At 36.1% G+C, this 17,920-nt stretch overlaps 1 protein-coding gene across 7 annotated transcripts in view; it reads right to left on the reverse strand.

Annotated features, from left to right (window-relative positions):
- Dnc (phosphodiesterase dunce) overlaps nt 1-17,920 on the reverse strand; it is a 149,350-nt gene that overhangs the window by 86,870 nt on the left and 44,560 nt on the right. Inside the window, exon 1 of one of the 7 annotated variants that reach the window (XM_083043050.1) lies at nt 10,422-12,838. The exons of the other annotated variants lie outside the window; for them this stretch is intronic. Coding sequence (XP_082899176.1) covers nt 10,422-10,507 — 86 coding nt within the window. The 5' untranslated portion in view covers nt 10,508-12,838. Of the gene's footprint in view, nt 1-10,421; nt 12,839-17,920 lie in introns of those variants that run through there. 7 annotated transcript variants of the gene reach the window in all.

Raw genomic sequence — 17,920 nt, forward strand, 5'->3', positions numbered from 1 at the left:
GTCCTTTCACGGTCGGACGACGGCTGACTTGTCATCGATCACTTTCACTTAAAAGTCCAGCCGCGAGGATGTGCATTAGGTACTGCGATAAATAACACATCGGAGTGTGTATATATTTTTATTATATATATATATATATGTGTGTGTGTGTGTGTCATGTATACGTCAATTATTATGTTATTTCTACGATTGCAAATAAAATAATAAATGTAATATACAGAGCGAACAACATCGATATCACTTTTTCACCTACTCGGGAATTTTTTAGAAAGTATTTAATTAGCCTATTTATATATTTTTTCACTATATATATATTGTATATATAAAACAAAACAAAAAATATATATATATAGAAAGAAAAAAATATATAGACTAATTAAATTCTTGTATGTGTATTCAACATAAATATCAAATTAAAAACTTTGATTATAAAATTTTAATTAAATTCCAGTAAAAGTTAAACTCCAATCTTACTGTGAATATATAATAAAATCTACTCTTGAAAATAGCTTCGAGTTTGCGAAAATATCGAGCAAAAAAGGAATGGTTATTATTATTTTATTCCATTTTGTAGAATCGAGCTGTTAGATAATGCGTGTATTTTCCGAGGATCTAAATATAATCTAACCAAATGTGCAGAAATAGTTTCACCTGTCGCATACCAAATAATGTGCGGAGATGTTAGGTATGCAAATCACGCAATGTGTTTTAGCATGTTTGAGCCGTTAAAGAAAAACTTGGAAATAGTGACGCGGTGAAATTAATCTATAAAATGCAACATCCACAAAATTGATCACATACTGAACATTCATGGTTACACGCCAAATACCTATATCTCGATGAGTATAGCTATCTAGATGACACTTTTAGAGCATCTTTTTGCGTAATACATGGGTAACTTTGGCATGAAATATCAGCGTACATAGTTTAAATTTGTGTTCACTGTGCGTCAGACTCTACATCAATATATTTAAATTTTTATTTTTATTGTGTATTAACAAAATAAAATGGGAAAAAAACCAAATATATGCTATATGTAAAAATATATAAAGAAAATAAAGCAAGAAACAAATTTAATTTCCAGAAAGTTCCTCGATTTTAAAAGCAACGCAATATTCGCACAAAAGATAATCGAATAAACCCTCGCCTTCGTTTGTTCAACAAATCGATTGTAGACGCGCAAATAAATGTTCAAATTAGCAAACGCTCGCGGATCAAACGTTCAATTTTACGTAACGACTTGTCACTTGGAAGGACCCGCTAAATATTCCGGCAATGTCCATAGAAGAAAAAAAATGGCAACGCGTAGAAGTCTCTAATCCGGTTAGAATATCTCCGAGGGTGACAGAACAAACAGCGAGGGATCTTCGCGCCTCCGCGCGTAAACACACGTTTTATGTCGCACGTCCCTCTCGCGTATGAGTCGATGTCTGCTCGTCCCCTTTTTAGTACGTACGATATCTACGTGTTGCTACGTAATACCGTGCATGCATGCGTGCGTGCGTGCGTGCATGCGCGTACATATAGTGTACATACACACATTGGGACACGCTGTGTGTGTATATGTGTACAAATCAGATTTGATCGAACCTGACGATAGTTCGGTAAACATTCGCGCACTCATCGCCAACGCGCAGACTTTTATTGCCTTCGAAGTGGATGCGACGCGGGGGCATCGCACGATATTGGAATACGGTCGAATTTTAGTCATGAGCCTCGTATATTTCAACAGAGTATTTCTCTCATATAAATGTTCTTTGTCGACAAATAATTCAACATTTAATATAATTCTGGAGTATATATGTGCATACATATAAAATAAGAACACACTTCTCGGTATTCATAATGGCAAATTATAGTAAAAAATATTCACATATTTCTCTACAAGTTTTTAGTAGAAATAAAAAGAAATAAAAATATAAAATATTATATTCATCAATTTCTTCTTTGTGACAGGCTTTCTCTGTCGTATCAAAATTTGAAAAATGAATGTAAAAACTTTTAAAACCTGATGCAGTATAAATGAAATCAATAAGAGTGCTGCTCTTGGCTCAAGTGTTTTATCCTTTATATATATTTGTATATATAGGACATTGCTCCTAATATGCAAAATATCCAACAGATTATGATGCATCCTAATTCCACACGAAAAAATAAATGCAACGAGTAAAACAGGTTTTTCTCGGTTCGATTGTCTATAATTTTCAAATAAAATTATAAATGTAAAAGTAAAATGCGAGTCTATTAACTATGTATCAACTATGCTTTTGTGCATCTATTAACTATATATAAGATATACCTTGAAATTTATTCATGACATTACGTTTCAAATGTAATATCATTAATTTTCACTGATTTGTTAAAATAGTATTGTATAGATTTTTGCACGATTTGTTAGAAATCTGTAAATCTCGCATCTATCATATATGTATATGCACTTTGCATTTCTTAAAAAAGTATAAAAGTAAAAGAATTGGAATAAATCCAGAGTAGTAAAACTGTAATTCCTCATTGATAGAGTGTAACAGCTATTGGTACGTATCTAAGTACCTGTATCTAAGCTGATATTTTGTTATGCAGAGATACAGCAGTGTTTGTACATGTACATATATGCATAAGATGGAAACAACACGATTGCATGAATATCGCCAAGCCGCTGAATGTATATTTTTCGCGCAATACGTAACTTACGTAAACTCGTGCTACGCTGACCTTGTTACGCGATTGACCAACTTAATAATAGCACCATCTGGACTTACCTATAACAGAAAAAAGAACAAAACTTTTATTAAGATAAGCTAATATATTTTGAGACAGTTCAATGTGATTTTAACGTGTATCAAGATAATCTATAATTTAAAAATCATACAGAAAAATTGGTTTTAAGAACATGTGCACTTTGAAGAATGGTTGAATATAAAATTTAAAAAATATTAGAATTATATTTTAGAGAGAAAATAATTTTAGAAAAAAAAAACATAGGCTATATGCAGTTATACATGTTATTATTAAACTTTTCATCGTCATAAGCTTGTACACATCGCATCGTTTATCGGTCGCAGATCGGCATCGCGTATACAAAACAGCCATGTCATCCAATAACCGAGTTTCGCATCCGTTACGCTAATTAAATAAATTTTACGTCATGGGTTATTATCAGATTATCATCAATGTCGATAGGTCAACTTAAAGTGGAGTATCTAAACTCGAAGCAATGGCCCTTTAAATCACACGACACGTGCGTGAAAATATGCTTCATGTTGTACAAAGAAAAAGCAAGTAGCGTTAACTAGATATCTCCCTTTTTACTTAAAGCATTTTAGAGACGCATCAAATTTTTCTATAATACCTACATAATTAGCTAAACTTAGCAAAAGAGTATGATAGTATCTCATATTTTAATTATTATAATTTAAATTAAGAAAAAATACATCAGAGAAAAAAAGCAGATTTCAAATAAGCTTTCAATTTCTACTATCTCGTTCTTGTTCGTATCTAGGTTTAGTGTATTGTATCATATTCAAAAATGGCAATAGAGGATTTCTTGCATCAAGTCGGATTACATAGTACTTGTGCTGTGTTCACCGCTTTAGAACTTTAAAGTCTTTGAATTCATATCTCTCGATCTCTCAGAATGCCTTATTCAAATATTACATATATAGAACATGGTTTTAGCATGCTTGACGTCATGCGTGACCGTAATGAAGGTAGTGGCTTTGTAGTCCATCCGAGTTCTCGAGGTTATCAGGAAATATCAGGAATTTGGGAACAATGTAGGAAATTTCATATATGTATACATATATGGAAAATCAATGTTTGTACGACATCTTCAATCATGTGCATATAAAACATTAATTCGTACGTCATATGATTATAAAGTCAACGGTATATGTATATGTATAAAAGATTCACATCGCATTCCTTTCTGTTCTTAAAGTAGAATATATTGTGTGAAATAAAGTTTGTTCCATATTTTGTTTAGCTGTCATGTTACTTGTAATCAACTTTATTGTGGAGATACAAGTGTGCAAGACTTGTTCCACATACGTTCTTAGTTTTACTATGTATAAATTATATATAAAATGATGACTTACTCTGACTACTAGAAACTGATCATCGGATTTAACAATCAATTGTATATATCAATTAATATCGGGGTCATTGGAGCAAACATTTACGATATGATACAGTGTCAATTTGATAAGTTATGGACAGAGCTATGTAAAATGAAGCAAGCTCTCTGGGTATACACACAAACCAACGTTTCAAACTTTACAGAACGATGGTTGCAAGCTGAACCAGCTAACCATCGATAAAGAAGGTTGCTACAAACCGGATACTGATCGATGTATTTCTACTGCCTACGTATTTTCCTGTTCTACTGCGAACCGTTTGGCGGCAGCTGAATGATAGTCTTGTATCACTTGAAAAATCTCTTTTATTCGATAAACTTGTTTCAGTGTTGTTCAAAAACGAAAAATCTTACACAGCATATAATTAATGCATATCATTGTATAATTATTAATAAAATATAATATAATAATTATTAATCAAATTAAGTAACAAGTCGCTAGACAAAAAAAAATATCGTAAAGCATTTTAGAGGCGCATCAAATATTTTTCTATAATAAATTATTATATTAAAATTATTAAATTATATTATATTGATTAATTAAATGCTAATTATACTAATATTTATAACTCTACTGAGTAAAAAACAGAAGATAAAAAAATGCATACACAATTGCACGTAATTTTCGATGCGGAATTTCAACGTACAAATGCAAGCCAATTATACAGAAAATCTTGAGCTGTCCATATTGCTTATGACGCGATTGTAGAAAGGAAATTCTTAATCTCGGCAAGCGTGGCACGAGCGAGCGAAAGAGAAAAAGGAAATCGATGAGAGTCCTCGTGCGGAGAAACCGCCCTTCAACTAAACAATGGACCAGCGCCAACTTCGACTGGATAAAACGCTACGGGGATGAGGTTGTCCCGGGAATTCTTCGGATATGTACTCAGAGAGGAGGAAAACTAGTTCGCAAAGTAAAGCGGCAGTCTGAATTTAATCGCCAATCGCCGAATCATCGAGTACGCCGACACCGTTACTGCGTTCTCTACAAATTGCTTCAATAAGCGTACCAGAGCGTCCAGTAACGGCACACGTTTTTTATACAGGATGCCATAAAAAGAGTACGAATACGAATAGATTTTCCGTGAAAAAATATATCAAGAGAAACTTTATTTTAATCGATAAATGTATGTATATATTCCGATTGTCACAAAGAAACCTTAGAAGTTTCTTTTTTCTACTGATTAGAATATAATAATTAAGCACATATTTAAATTGAACTTAATATTAGTAGCGAATTAAAATTCTACAAATAACTCGCACGAAAAACGGCTGGCGCAACTCTTGGCATAATTAATGCAATTCGTTAGGAAAATTGAGCGCGAGAGTGTCTAATCAATATAGCAAACTGCAAAGTGAAATGTTGTGTCTGTATTATTCTGCAAATAAATGGAAATAATGTAAACTCTAAATGTAAATTTTACTTGCATTTCGCTCATATATAGGTATGTATATATGATACTGAAAAACTAAATTTCATTTACAGGTAATTTAATCAGTTAATTTTAGCGACAGTTTAATCAAAAGCTATCTTTTTTAGAATTTTTAATTTTTAACGCAAGCAAAATTTTATTTAAAGTTTACTTTAAATTATACCAAGAATAAAAATTGTCATACTGTTATTTACTTGCATATCTTTTTCAGTTATTCATAATTAAAAAGAGAGAAGCCTCGTCTCTCAGATCCATATTTATAAAAATGTTTTCATTTCTAAATCCTGAATATAATTCCAGAAATTATATAATATAATTGTTTTGCACTCTAACATAAAATAATATAAAAATGATAATATCTAAAAATAATTTAAAATACGTGTTGTAAATTCAATTATTATAGTTATGAATAAGAAGTATATAATCTGAGGAATTTATTTATTATTCATATAATCTTCCTTCTCTCTACACTACCTCATATATCCTTCCTTCAATTTGAAATTTAATCCGTCTTTAGTAAGGATTTACAGAACGTCGCTCCATTTTTCTAAACGGATGCATGTTGACGACGGCGGGGCCGTCGGCTGAAGTGCTTCTAAAGTACGAGGAGAGTGCAACGAGGGATCACAGGGGACACGGGGGAGATGGAGAAAGACGGAGATTCTCGCTGATACGCACCTGACCACGCGCATTTGAGGGCATCAGTGACGTCAAGGCTTGGGGGCGGAGGTTGCCGATTACGTCACCAGCCCAGCCAGCCAGCCTCCACCGCCACGACATCGATCAGCGACACTCGTGGGAAAGACAGGATAGAACGGCGAAGGGAAGACGGGGGCTGCCTTCCGAAGAAGGAAATATCACTAATAGCCGCCGCATCGCACCGCGGCCTGTTAATTAAATTCCTGATTATCAGCCGATATTTCGCCCGATCGTTTTAGCGGTCCGCAGTACCGATGAGCGATCGAGAAATTCAATTTGAATCGTTCTCGAGCGAACTAAGAATCGTGGCGGTGGTCGTCTCGTCATTTTCGCGCGATTTATTCTAGGCGAGAGAAATAATAACTCTCCTTTTCTCGTTATATAAAAATTTAAACGGTAATGAAAGCTATGAAAACTGCATTGATGCTGCAACGTTCCTTTTCATTCGTCTGGCGCTATTGATTTTTTGAGAATTTAAACGAGATGTCATATATATGTATTATTCAATCTTTAATTCGTTGAAACTCTCTGAATATATATCAAACGCTTATAACTCAACACCTGCTGAAAATGGATGCTAAATTCTTGTTTGAAAGAATCGACGAACTTGGTTCATGAAATCATCTCTAACCTGAGATACTTTCTATAAAATGTACGAATAAGAAAAGTTCTGATTTCTCATCTGTTTACCTTAGGACTCTAATAACGATCAATAAATGTGAAAAGTTAAGATGACGAAATGCTATGTAGTAGGCGGGAAAACATTGAACAGCAAATATCTTTAGCTTCAGAAATCGCCTTCGTGGAATGGTGAGGATCTCCGTGGAAACGCCTAAATCGACCCTTATGGAAACGATTCTTATATATCTTTTATATGACGCTAATAATTTAAGATCACTTTTGAATCGCGATATTTTCATCTTATACTTCGAATTTATCAATGAAAATTGACAATCTTATTTTATTTCAATCTCTCATAATTGTGCACATAACATTGCTTTTCAAATATTATAAAAAATACACATATTAATAAAAATTTGATAAGAAAAATTTATTTTTATTAATATGTCATCTCATCGACACAGTTATTTAATTGTAATTAATTTTTCCCTATATAATCCCCGCTCTTTCTTTAGAAGTCGATATTTTGTCTTGCGAATTAGTTAGCAGAACATGTTATCGCATAACAATTAAATCGCATTCAAGGCGCGCGCGAGGACTTCGGAAACAACGTCTAAGCCATCCGATTGTACATTCGCTCGCTTGCATAATCTGACTTTCAATTATATTGCAAAATCAGGACGAGACTTCCTCTCTCGACTCGTATCGACGCGCGAACACATCTCCGGGCAAACAATGTGAAACAGTTGTAATTGGATATTTGCCTGTACGATCCCTTAATGAGTGCTCAACGTTCGTCAAGGAGTCAGCCGCTTCAACTTTCGCACGCGGTTTCGCGTGATATAGTTGTCATTGTTGAATTACATTTATAATGATGCCGTTTGGTTTGGTCGTGGACGTGTCGTGGGCGAAATGTCGCTCACAACTGCGTTACATGAAAACGCACAAGCACATTTATGCAATGATCGAATTCAAACGATGATACTCTTACAAGAAGTTTCAACGTGAAAATTCATTACACACTGCTCCCTTTGTCAGTTATAAAAGTCTGTCTACTATTATTACTAACTTTACTGCGATATTCACTCAACTGTTTTCCGAAAGAGATAATTAAGGAATACATAACATATTTTTGTGAATTTATTTCAAAGAAATTATACACATCTTTATATCAAAAGTATATTTCATCTTATTAGTTCTTTTATTATTTTCCAATTTTTCATTATTATTAAAATCTGATTACACAAAATATGTTACGAACAATTAACCGAATGATGAAAACTCTCGGAAGTAAATGTCTCCTTTAGAATCTTTTAACAAAGATGCTATTGTTTTCCACGACATTATTATTCCTCTATTTAGGTATATGTCAAAATACAATTCTCGTTACTATCATCATATAACCATTGAATTAACTTGCCTTCCACGGTTACGGAAAGCTCGGCGGCGCATCAACCAGCTGGCCGATTGTTCGTTTACCTCCACCACTTAATCGGACTCTCAATTATCGCGCAATCAAGTCGACCTAATTTCTCGTTTGATCTCTCTCTCTCTCCCCCTCTCGTTTTTCTGCAAAATGCCGGATGGAGGACAAAATGTAACGTGTTTGGGTCTGACGTGCGCCAACAGACCGGTCTCGCGTGTTTGCGAAATTCTCGCGCGCGCTCGCCGTGCTCAACGGTCACGCGTTACGTGCAGCAGCGTTTAATGTTGGCGTTAACATTTCGTCGGAGCCCGGGTCGCGCCGCCGAGACCTTTAGAGAACCGAATTGACTTTCTTTCAATGCCATCCACTGCTCGTAACGGCGCCGGCGACGCGGAAATGGAAATTGCATACGCTGCATCGCTATGCAGCGAACGCAAAGAGCGGCGGTAGATGGATCAACGCGAGGACTGATAGAGCGATATAATTTTATTTAAGAGGAATTTTCAATGATTGAAGAAAATACGAAAAAAGTTTAGCGTATATCTTGCGCGTTCCATAGAGAGTGCACTGAATGAGTGATAAAAGTACAGAATTGTCGCGCAATAATAAAAATAGAAAAATTATAAAATATAATCATTCCAATTTTTCTCATATCGGACATTACTTCAAGAATTTCTTTTTATAAATATGTTGTTTTTTTTCATATATCTCGCATGACGTGTTCTTTAACGGTATAAGATAATGCCATGAAGAGCTTCAGAAGAAAAAAAAAATTTGTGGAAGATCAAGAAACAATAAAAAATATGTAATAGTTGGGCAAACAGTTTCCACTTTTATGAGAACGCAGTTAACGTTAATGGAATAACTCTCTGAACTGAAATCGTTCCCATGATTTTTGCGCATTTCGAATGCGAGCATATTCGAAATCGTGTGTACATACGAAGAAAGTTCATTGTAATTAAATTAATTCTCGATAGCTTTTTTCCCGATATGGAACGAATAACGAAAATTATCGAATTGGACTTTCGTATGCACGTGAAAGGTTACGCATAGAAACATCGCGCTGTTATAAATTCCCTCGATATATTACGCTTCCTGGTTGCAGCACCGGGCAAATGGTATTGACCTTTGACACGATTTTTTTGCTGCAATGTATACGCAATGCTTAATAAATAATGCAAGCATTGCATACTAACAATGCCTTTAATTTACAATAAAATAATGATTAAATAATCATCAGGCATAATTTACTATCAGTAAGTTACTGCAGCTGATATGACGATGAATGCAAAATTATAATTTGATACGAGTATCATCTCATATATTCATGTAGCGATGAATATTTTGTATAAAAATGAATAAAAAATATTTTTGAAATTTTGTACGAAATATACTTTTCTGCCACTTAGAACGCCATCATCTCAGATATTTATGAATTTTCGTCGCTCAGCGACTGAGCACTTACGTCATTCGATTTATCGGGATAACCTCGATATTTTAAAACCTTTTTCTCCCCTTTCCGCTACAAACGGCCTCTTATTTTACTCGCCTTCTAATGACGATTTATCGAACCACAAACTCAAGCAGCAATTTCTGTTAAAAAAAATTTCTATCGAACGGACAGTTTTTATGCGAGTAAAATAAATACATTAATTACATGAATTACACTTTCAATTTACACGAAAAATCGATTGTAGAATATCACTAAAAACTTAAATAAAGCTTAACACTGAATTTGCTGTAAAATTACCGAGACCGCGTTTCTCGAGGAAGTTTTTCGAAATTATCACTTTCGTGTATCTCGCTTCGTTGATTTTATCGAACGGCAAACTTATAGCTTTGTTAGAAATCCAGCGCTACTAACTATCACGCAACCTATACAATTTATACGCTTTTAAAATTAAATCCTAAGTATTGTAAACTCTCCTTTGTGTTTCCCTAAAGCGAGAAGCATGTGACGTAAATCATTCTTCCATCAAATGGCTTATTTAAAGTACATCAAAGTTTCGCGTTTACCTCGCTGAAAATATCCGAACAACTACTCTAATCATGAATATCCGCGAAGCACGCTTGTTACGTATTAATATCTGACGCCTGGTAGCTCACTGACCTATTTGAGGGATGAACACGTGGTCCGCATGGGCAGCAACAATTGCTCAAACGCTTACGTCTACGCGTGCACCAATCCTGGCCCATCGTCGTCACCTTCGAGATCGTAGCTTTACATTTTCCTACGGGTCACGTAAAGAGTTTCGTCCGTTTCAACGCGTCCGTTTCAAATCGAAAACGTCCTACTAACTTCATCTTCGAGTATTGGCAACATTATCACATGTTACAGCTTTGTTAAAGCTCACATGAGTCCATTTGTTTCGTTTCATACTAACAGCTCGATTGAGAAACACGTCGCACAATTTTTTTTATGCCGGAAAAAGAAATTCCCACACTCTTGCATCTTGTTCCCGTTGTGTCGCAAGCGATAAATATTTTCACGCATTTTATTTTTATTTTGGGGATAAATATCTCCGATTTGTTCGCACGAACCGATCCGCAAACCGGGAAATTTCCGCGCACGATTTTCCACCTCAGGTCGCATTTCTCACTCAGATCCAGAAGCAGCCGAGAAACACGCATTGATCTCCTTTCAAAGGACACATATGGCAAGACCTTCGGAATCCAGCGTGGAAACGTTAATATCTCTCGAATATCCGATTGAATCCGATTGAAGCTCCGCAACGAAGATGCAGCATTACGTTAGCTTTCAATTTCGCGGATTCTCTCATTCCTTCGAGAAATCCCGGTAGCATTTGCTCGCTCGTCATCATATCGATTACTTTTCGATGGACGTCGATGATGTTCGAATGACGTAGCCCTCGATATTGCAATAATTTCTCATTATCGTTAACGAGTATTACAACATTATGTCGATTACGTCCGTTATATGATCATTATGTTGGATGTAAAGTCGTCTTTAAAAATGAAATGGTCGAAATTGCACAGCGAATAACAACCCACAATCCAGGCTTAAGCGGAAAGACAATTTGCGGGACGCTTTTTATTAAACTCGACGGTATTAAAATTTCCTCGGGGAAGAATCTTGGGCACTCAACATCCTGCCTATAACCGGGCAATTTTATTGTGTATCCCTTGACGAACTTCAAGCGCGCCATAAAGGTGTTACTTCTTGTGTAAATGAGAAAAATATTATTTCAACCTTCCTCCCCCTCCCCCCCAAAAAACATTACGTTGTCTGTCGAGTTGTCAGAACTTCCGGTATGTACAGATGTAAAGGGAAGAAAATATTCGTGCGAGCTATTTCCGCATTTTATTCCGTGGCTGTTGGAAGACGTTAAAAATCGCGAAATCTTCGTTTAAAACCAACGGGCAGGTTGGCTGTTTCTTCCTTCATTTTATCGCGCTAAGTGGGGCAAACAAAGTGCAATTTAAAGTAACGGCTATTCATTACTTTCCCCTTCTCTTGTTCTATATCTCATAAATATTTAAGTATAGATGTGCTCGAATTATATCAAGAAATTCATCGGAAATTTAGAATTCGCATTCTTCCGATCTCGTTTAACAAATGTCAGTCTTGCTTATAATGTATCGACGTATTTCCTTTTTCTCTTAAAGAGAATTGAAAAATTTCACAATAGATATATAGCTTTTGGTCTCGTATCATTCAAATCTGCGAATTTATATAAATCCACATTTTGTATACATGAAGCATCTATGAGTACACGAATTCGTCGTATGGCCGATATAATGCTTGACTTATATCACTGCGTAATTTATTCGGAAAACATATAGCTATTATATCTCAACTGCACACATAAAATTTTCTGTTTATATATGATTAAAAGCCACAATCGATCTTCAATTATTACCACCGCATTGTTAGTTAAGTTTCACTTTCAAAATAATTAAATTACATTGTAAAAATTCACATGTCCTCTGCTTACGACGTACGCGATAATTCCTCATCTCGAAGTACCTTCCTCTCAAGTATCAATTTTAATACTTTCTGTCATTTAAAAGTAAACGCCTTCTTCGTCGTTATTTAAAGCTCCGTAGACAGGAATCAATATATAACAATCAACGTGTTATCTCCGAGCACAAAACTTCAACGTTGTCGGAAATTACAATCGATCGATGAGCGAAATCTAACGCGTTTTCCTAGAGAGTTAAAAACACATGTCAATTCCAAGCACCACCTGATATTTCACCGAGGCGCACCGAGAATCAACACTGGCAGTCGTAATCGAAGATTCGTCAACAATCATCGTCCGCGTGGGAATACCTCGTACACGGAACGTCATTACGCGACCTGGTCACGCTCATCTCCGACACGTTTCACAACGGCGTGAGGGATCTCTTCGGCGTTGGACCGTTCACGGCACGCGGATCAATCGGGTGCACATGGCCACCCACATACGCACGATGCACTCGCTGGTACTTTTTCACGTCGCACATGGGACGACGACGATCCATCGATGATCGATCGGCAGGGACGCGCGTCAACCTATGCGTTCGCACCCGAGGCGAGCGCGACAACCTTCTGGCCCTTTGTGCGACGGACGGATCCGCGCGCGGAATGCCGGAGGGCGCGCGCAGAAACGGAAGATCTAGCTCGGAATGATCGCAGCGGGATCAGAGCGACGACGGTCGAGGTCGGCTACGAGGATGACGCGACGCGAGAAATTTCGTGCGGGCGAGCAAACCGCTCCAACGTGGCTGCAGGACCGTGGACGTAAACCCACGGATGGGTGGAATGTAATGATAGAAAGAGAAATAAGAAGAGGGGAAGGAGAGAGAGAGAAGTAGAATGGCAGGGGAGGAGATGGTAGAGAATACTACGAAGGAAGACCGAGTATGAAAGAGCGACGGAGAGGAGTGGCGACGTTCTCTCGTGGCTCTATCGACGCGAGCGCCTCCTTCGTCGACTTCCGCGCCGAAAACGCCGACGCTCGCGGCCGTCCGCCCCGGAGAGCAGAGGGGGTGGTAATTAGAAAGAGAGAATACGCTGCGCGAGTGGTAACTGATTACGGAATTAATTAAGAGGCTCGACGCGTTCTGCGCACATCGCGCCGGTCGCCGAAAGAATAAACGAGCAGTAGATGTACATAGTTGTAATCAGACATGCGTAATTAGAGATAATGAATAAAAAGAGGATTTTTTAGGACGCAAATTTTGCAAAAAAAAAATAGGAAGGATAAATAACAATAATTTGTGGCAGAAATAAATAAGCTATAACTGAAGCGCGCGTTGGCGCGGGCAATGTGAAAGAAAAGCTGCACAATCTATACAAAAAAAAAACAAATACGAGAATAACAAATGCAATCGGTTCGCAAATAAATAGGAAAAAGAACCATGAATACGTCGGGGAATACAAATGAAAATTTTCAACCACACAACTATGATGACGAACTTTCAACAACGAAATATGAAAACGCGACCCAGATAGAAGCAAGAAGGAAAGCAGACTTCTTTATCTTCTCTCTTCAATTTTCTCTCCGGCGATCTACTTTTTATTGTATTATTATTATCGGATACCGACCGACTTTCTCATTATTTATCCTTCTTTTACTACAGCCGATAATAAAATAAACAATAAAATAAACAATAAAATAAACAAACATAATGTAAAATAACAGATTCAAGATAAAAGATATCATTTTTATAACAATTATTGATTTAACTATTAGCGTTTATTAAATATAATAAGCTTTATGAGATCCTATGCAATTTTCAAATGCAATATTTCAAATGTAAAACAATTGTTTACTCTTTCATGGTTAATTGGTGTTTGCAAATAACGAGAAATTTAATTTTAAAAGATTAAATTGATGTATCGCGAAAACATTCAATGAAATTCGACAAATAAACGTTAATTGACGATGTAAATTTTTGACTCCGACACCCCAACTAAGGGGTCAACGCGATTTTCAAAACAGCGAGAACTCTCGGTAGGTTGACTCGATTATCTAAATGATTACACAATTAATCGGTATAAAACCGTGATCGAGAAAATCGATCACCAAACGTCGGGCCACCAAACACGAGGGAGTTGTCCCTAAAATGGCAGGCGAGCCGTGATCGCGGAAACGCACGCTCTAAAATCGGAAGAGGAACCACGTGCTTGGAAGCGACACACCCACGTTTCTCAAAATCAATGGAGTACGACGAGAACGTGCGGTGTCGTTCGAGCGAACGTGGGTCTGAGTAAACGCTGCAACAGGATACATTTGTCGGGGGACGCACGAATGAACGACGGCCATGCAAATGAAAGCATTCCGAGGTGCAAGTTTATCGCAATATTTACATTAGGACGAGGTGCAGTTTGCGCAGGCGGTTAGCAGCCATAAATCTCGAGCTTTGTGTTACTTCGCACCGAGCTCGCATCGATTGAGATGAGCGATGATTATTAGCAAATGTCGTCGATATTATCGCGCGTAAAATACGGTAAAGTATATGTTGAACGGATTTATCGATGCCGAGAAATTTTCGTATCTTTCGTACGATCCCTGAAATTACGCTATACTTTCGAGAGAAATGGAGCACTTAACGTTACGCGTGAAAACTATCAGCTGACGATAGCATGGACAATCAATAAAACGCAAAGACGATATAGGCAATAGAAAGCTTGGGGGAGAGTAATGATTTGTCGAGTCGTAGAGAGTTACGATGGTGTTACGAGAAGACTAACAGAAAGAATAAAGAAGTGGAGAAGCTGATAAAACATATGACGCGGTGCAATAAAGAGGAAGACGCGGACGCGAATCAACGGAGATAAAATTATTTGCACAAAAATATACACGGATCCGTGACCTGTACAATATAGAATGCATATAAAAGCATGGTAACAAATGTGCCATGGAAGCAACTGTTCACCCATGACCTACGTCTATAGTGTTTCGTGATATTGATCATACGCACGCGACTTCAATTTAAATAACGTAACACTCGGAAGGGGTAAATATACATATTGCGATTCCTTCTATTTTTACGACACATATAAGGCTTCGAAGGATAACCTCCTACTGAGAATTATTTCGAGGCATCCTTTTATCAAATTCCTTTAGTCAACATATATCAGCGATATTAAAATTCGAGAAACGTCTATACTTTAACATTGAAAATAATTAAACATTGAATTCCTTTCATTGGTGAATTATTATTTGAAATTATGAATTTTTTTTTCGCGGATGATTTTAATTTCTTTCGTCAACAATGCATTCGCGAGATTAATGGTGAAGCAAATGTAACATTGCAAATTCGGTTATTTCTTTAATATAATGACGATACACATGCTTCCATGACACACCCACGGCGCAAAATCAATGGCATCGAGGGCGCCGGTGGCTGTGTGCCCACAGTAGCAGAAAATTTAAAAGGACGCGTTTCCTCGGAGAGTTTCCAACGAAAAACGAGAGAGAGATCATGTATCGAACGCTTCGTCACACTTGTCAAAGTAATAATAAGGTTGTGGTACGATAGTAGAAAAATAAGTCAACTGTAAATATAACTGACAACTGATATACAACGTCATGTAGCCCGATGATTTTTATAATATATATTTTGTTCTTTTATAATATATTTGATAAAATAAATTTTTTAAATATAATGTTAAATCGTTTAAACTTTTAATATTTTTTCTAAACATTTTATCGATAAAAAAAGCTGAAACAATTTTAAGATTAACTGTACCGAATAGCATGTTATATTTTATTGAATAAGGAAAATTTTTCCTTTTTTACGAATCGCACAGAAAAAAATGAATATTTTAATAGATATAATATGCAGCTGCTGCATAGCAAGGAGATGTAGATTTATTGATTGCAAAACTATTGGGAAGAACGAGCTAAAAGAGAGAGACAGGGAGAAAGAGAATATGAAAGGTGGGGAAATATATCTCGAATGAAAAATCGATGAAAAACTAATTTCAAAGACAAGAGGTCTGCAATCTGATACCGACGATCAATCGATTGAAGTGGCGCTTGCAATGGGAAATCAATAAATGTATTCGACGAACACTCCGATAAATACGGACGAATATTTTCGATGGGAGAGTTTTCAGAGAAGCAGAACCAGAGCAATAACACAATAATGTTATCGCATGATGTTATTAATGCAAACGTATTAAACCCGCATTATTCGTAAAGCGAAATTCCATCTATCTTTTATAAAGCTAATGCACGAACAACATTTTCATCAGTATTAATGTTGCGATTCTAGTTTCATATATCATACTAACATAGATTAATATCTGTAATGTAGAGAGAGGGGGGCAATGGAATATCAATTAACATTACAAAATCAAATGTCGCTCGTTGTGCGTATTAGCAGAAAAGATGATCGAAACTTAGTTATATGATTAAATCCGTCTAGATATGTATAAAAAATTATTATGGACATGATAATATTCTCAAGTAATAGTTACGATTACGATTAAGAGTGAGAAATTCTCTTGCATCTGACGAAAGATTTTAAAGCAGACTAAAATAATTTTTTTTATTTACAATGTTTTTGAAACCCAGAGAATGCATCCGCATATTATTCAGCGCACTAGAATGCATTCCGCGATGACATTATTTTTCACCCGCTGAATCTGCATTACCGGACCACGTTTCAATTCGATCTTTCCACATTCTAAGAATGCAAGTACTCCCCAATGACGCTTTTAACCCTCGAGAGCATTTTACTTTCTCATCCATCCTTCGCAACGTCCTTGCGATAAAGGTCTAATAAGAGACACTACTATTTGGCCTATCGTTTTAATTTGCAGTATTCAGTCATTGCACTGTTGATTAGATACAGATGCCATAATAACTGCATGCAGAGATATTTGATAGCAATCTATATTCAATGGTTTAGATTAGAATTTTACCTGAACGAATATCAGTAGCTACTTTATATGTATGTGAGTATGTACATGATGAAAAATCAAATTAAATGTACATTAAAATTTTGAATAAAATAAATTTTTAGTTTCTCAATTTTATGAAATTAAATTGGAAAATATTGGCTTTTAATAAAAATGCTAAAAAATAAAAATTGTTAGATAATAAAATATCTTGTACATATGTATACATAGTACATGTTTTGTCATGTAGTATTAAAATTTTATATTTCTTTGACTTTTCCTTACGTTTCTGAAAGTATAAGGGGGGAAAAGCCATATAATACACTATATCAAATAATTTGTAAATGAAAACAAAGTTTGACCTGACTCATTGATTCTACGAGCAACGCATCGTGCTGCCACGAACTGTTCATCTGCTAAACTTTACGTACACCCTATGGATCGATTTTGTAGCCGGTAAAGCAGACGACAGTTAGCTTCAGTGGTGAAAAGCTACTATGATATTTCCACGAAAAGCTCATACAGGTTTGTAGATTTTCCGTCACTGCGCTACTAAGAAAATTGCGATCCAAGAAAGCGCAAGATAGTTCCCGCATTGCGGGAAACTCAGAATAACTTATATGTATATAAGAAAAAAAAATTGGCCTCGCCCAAATCAAACGCACGACGTTTAGAATTGACAAATATATACAATCTGTCTTTGTAAAAATTTTGTTGCCAGAGGCAGTTTTATTTTGATCTTTAACGCGTTT

The sequence above is a fragment of the Prenolepis imparis genome, unplaced genomic scaffold (genome assembly GCF_030444845.1).
Source record: "Prenolepis imparis isolate NDT839.2.m4 unplaced genomic scaffold, iyPreImpa1.0 SCAF_7, whole genome shotgun sequence".
NCBI classification, from domain to species: Eukaryota; Metazoa; Arthropoda; class Insecta; order Hymenoptera; family Formicidae; genus Prenolepis; species Prenolepis imparis.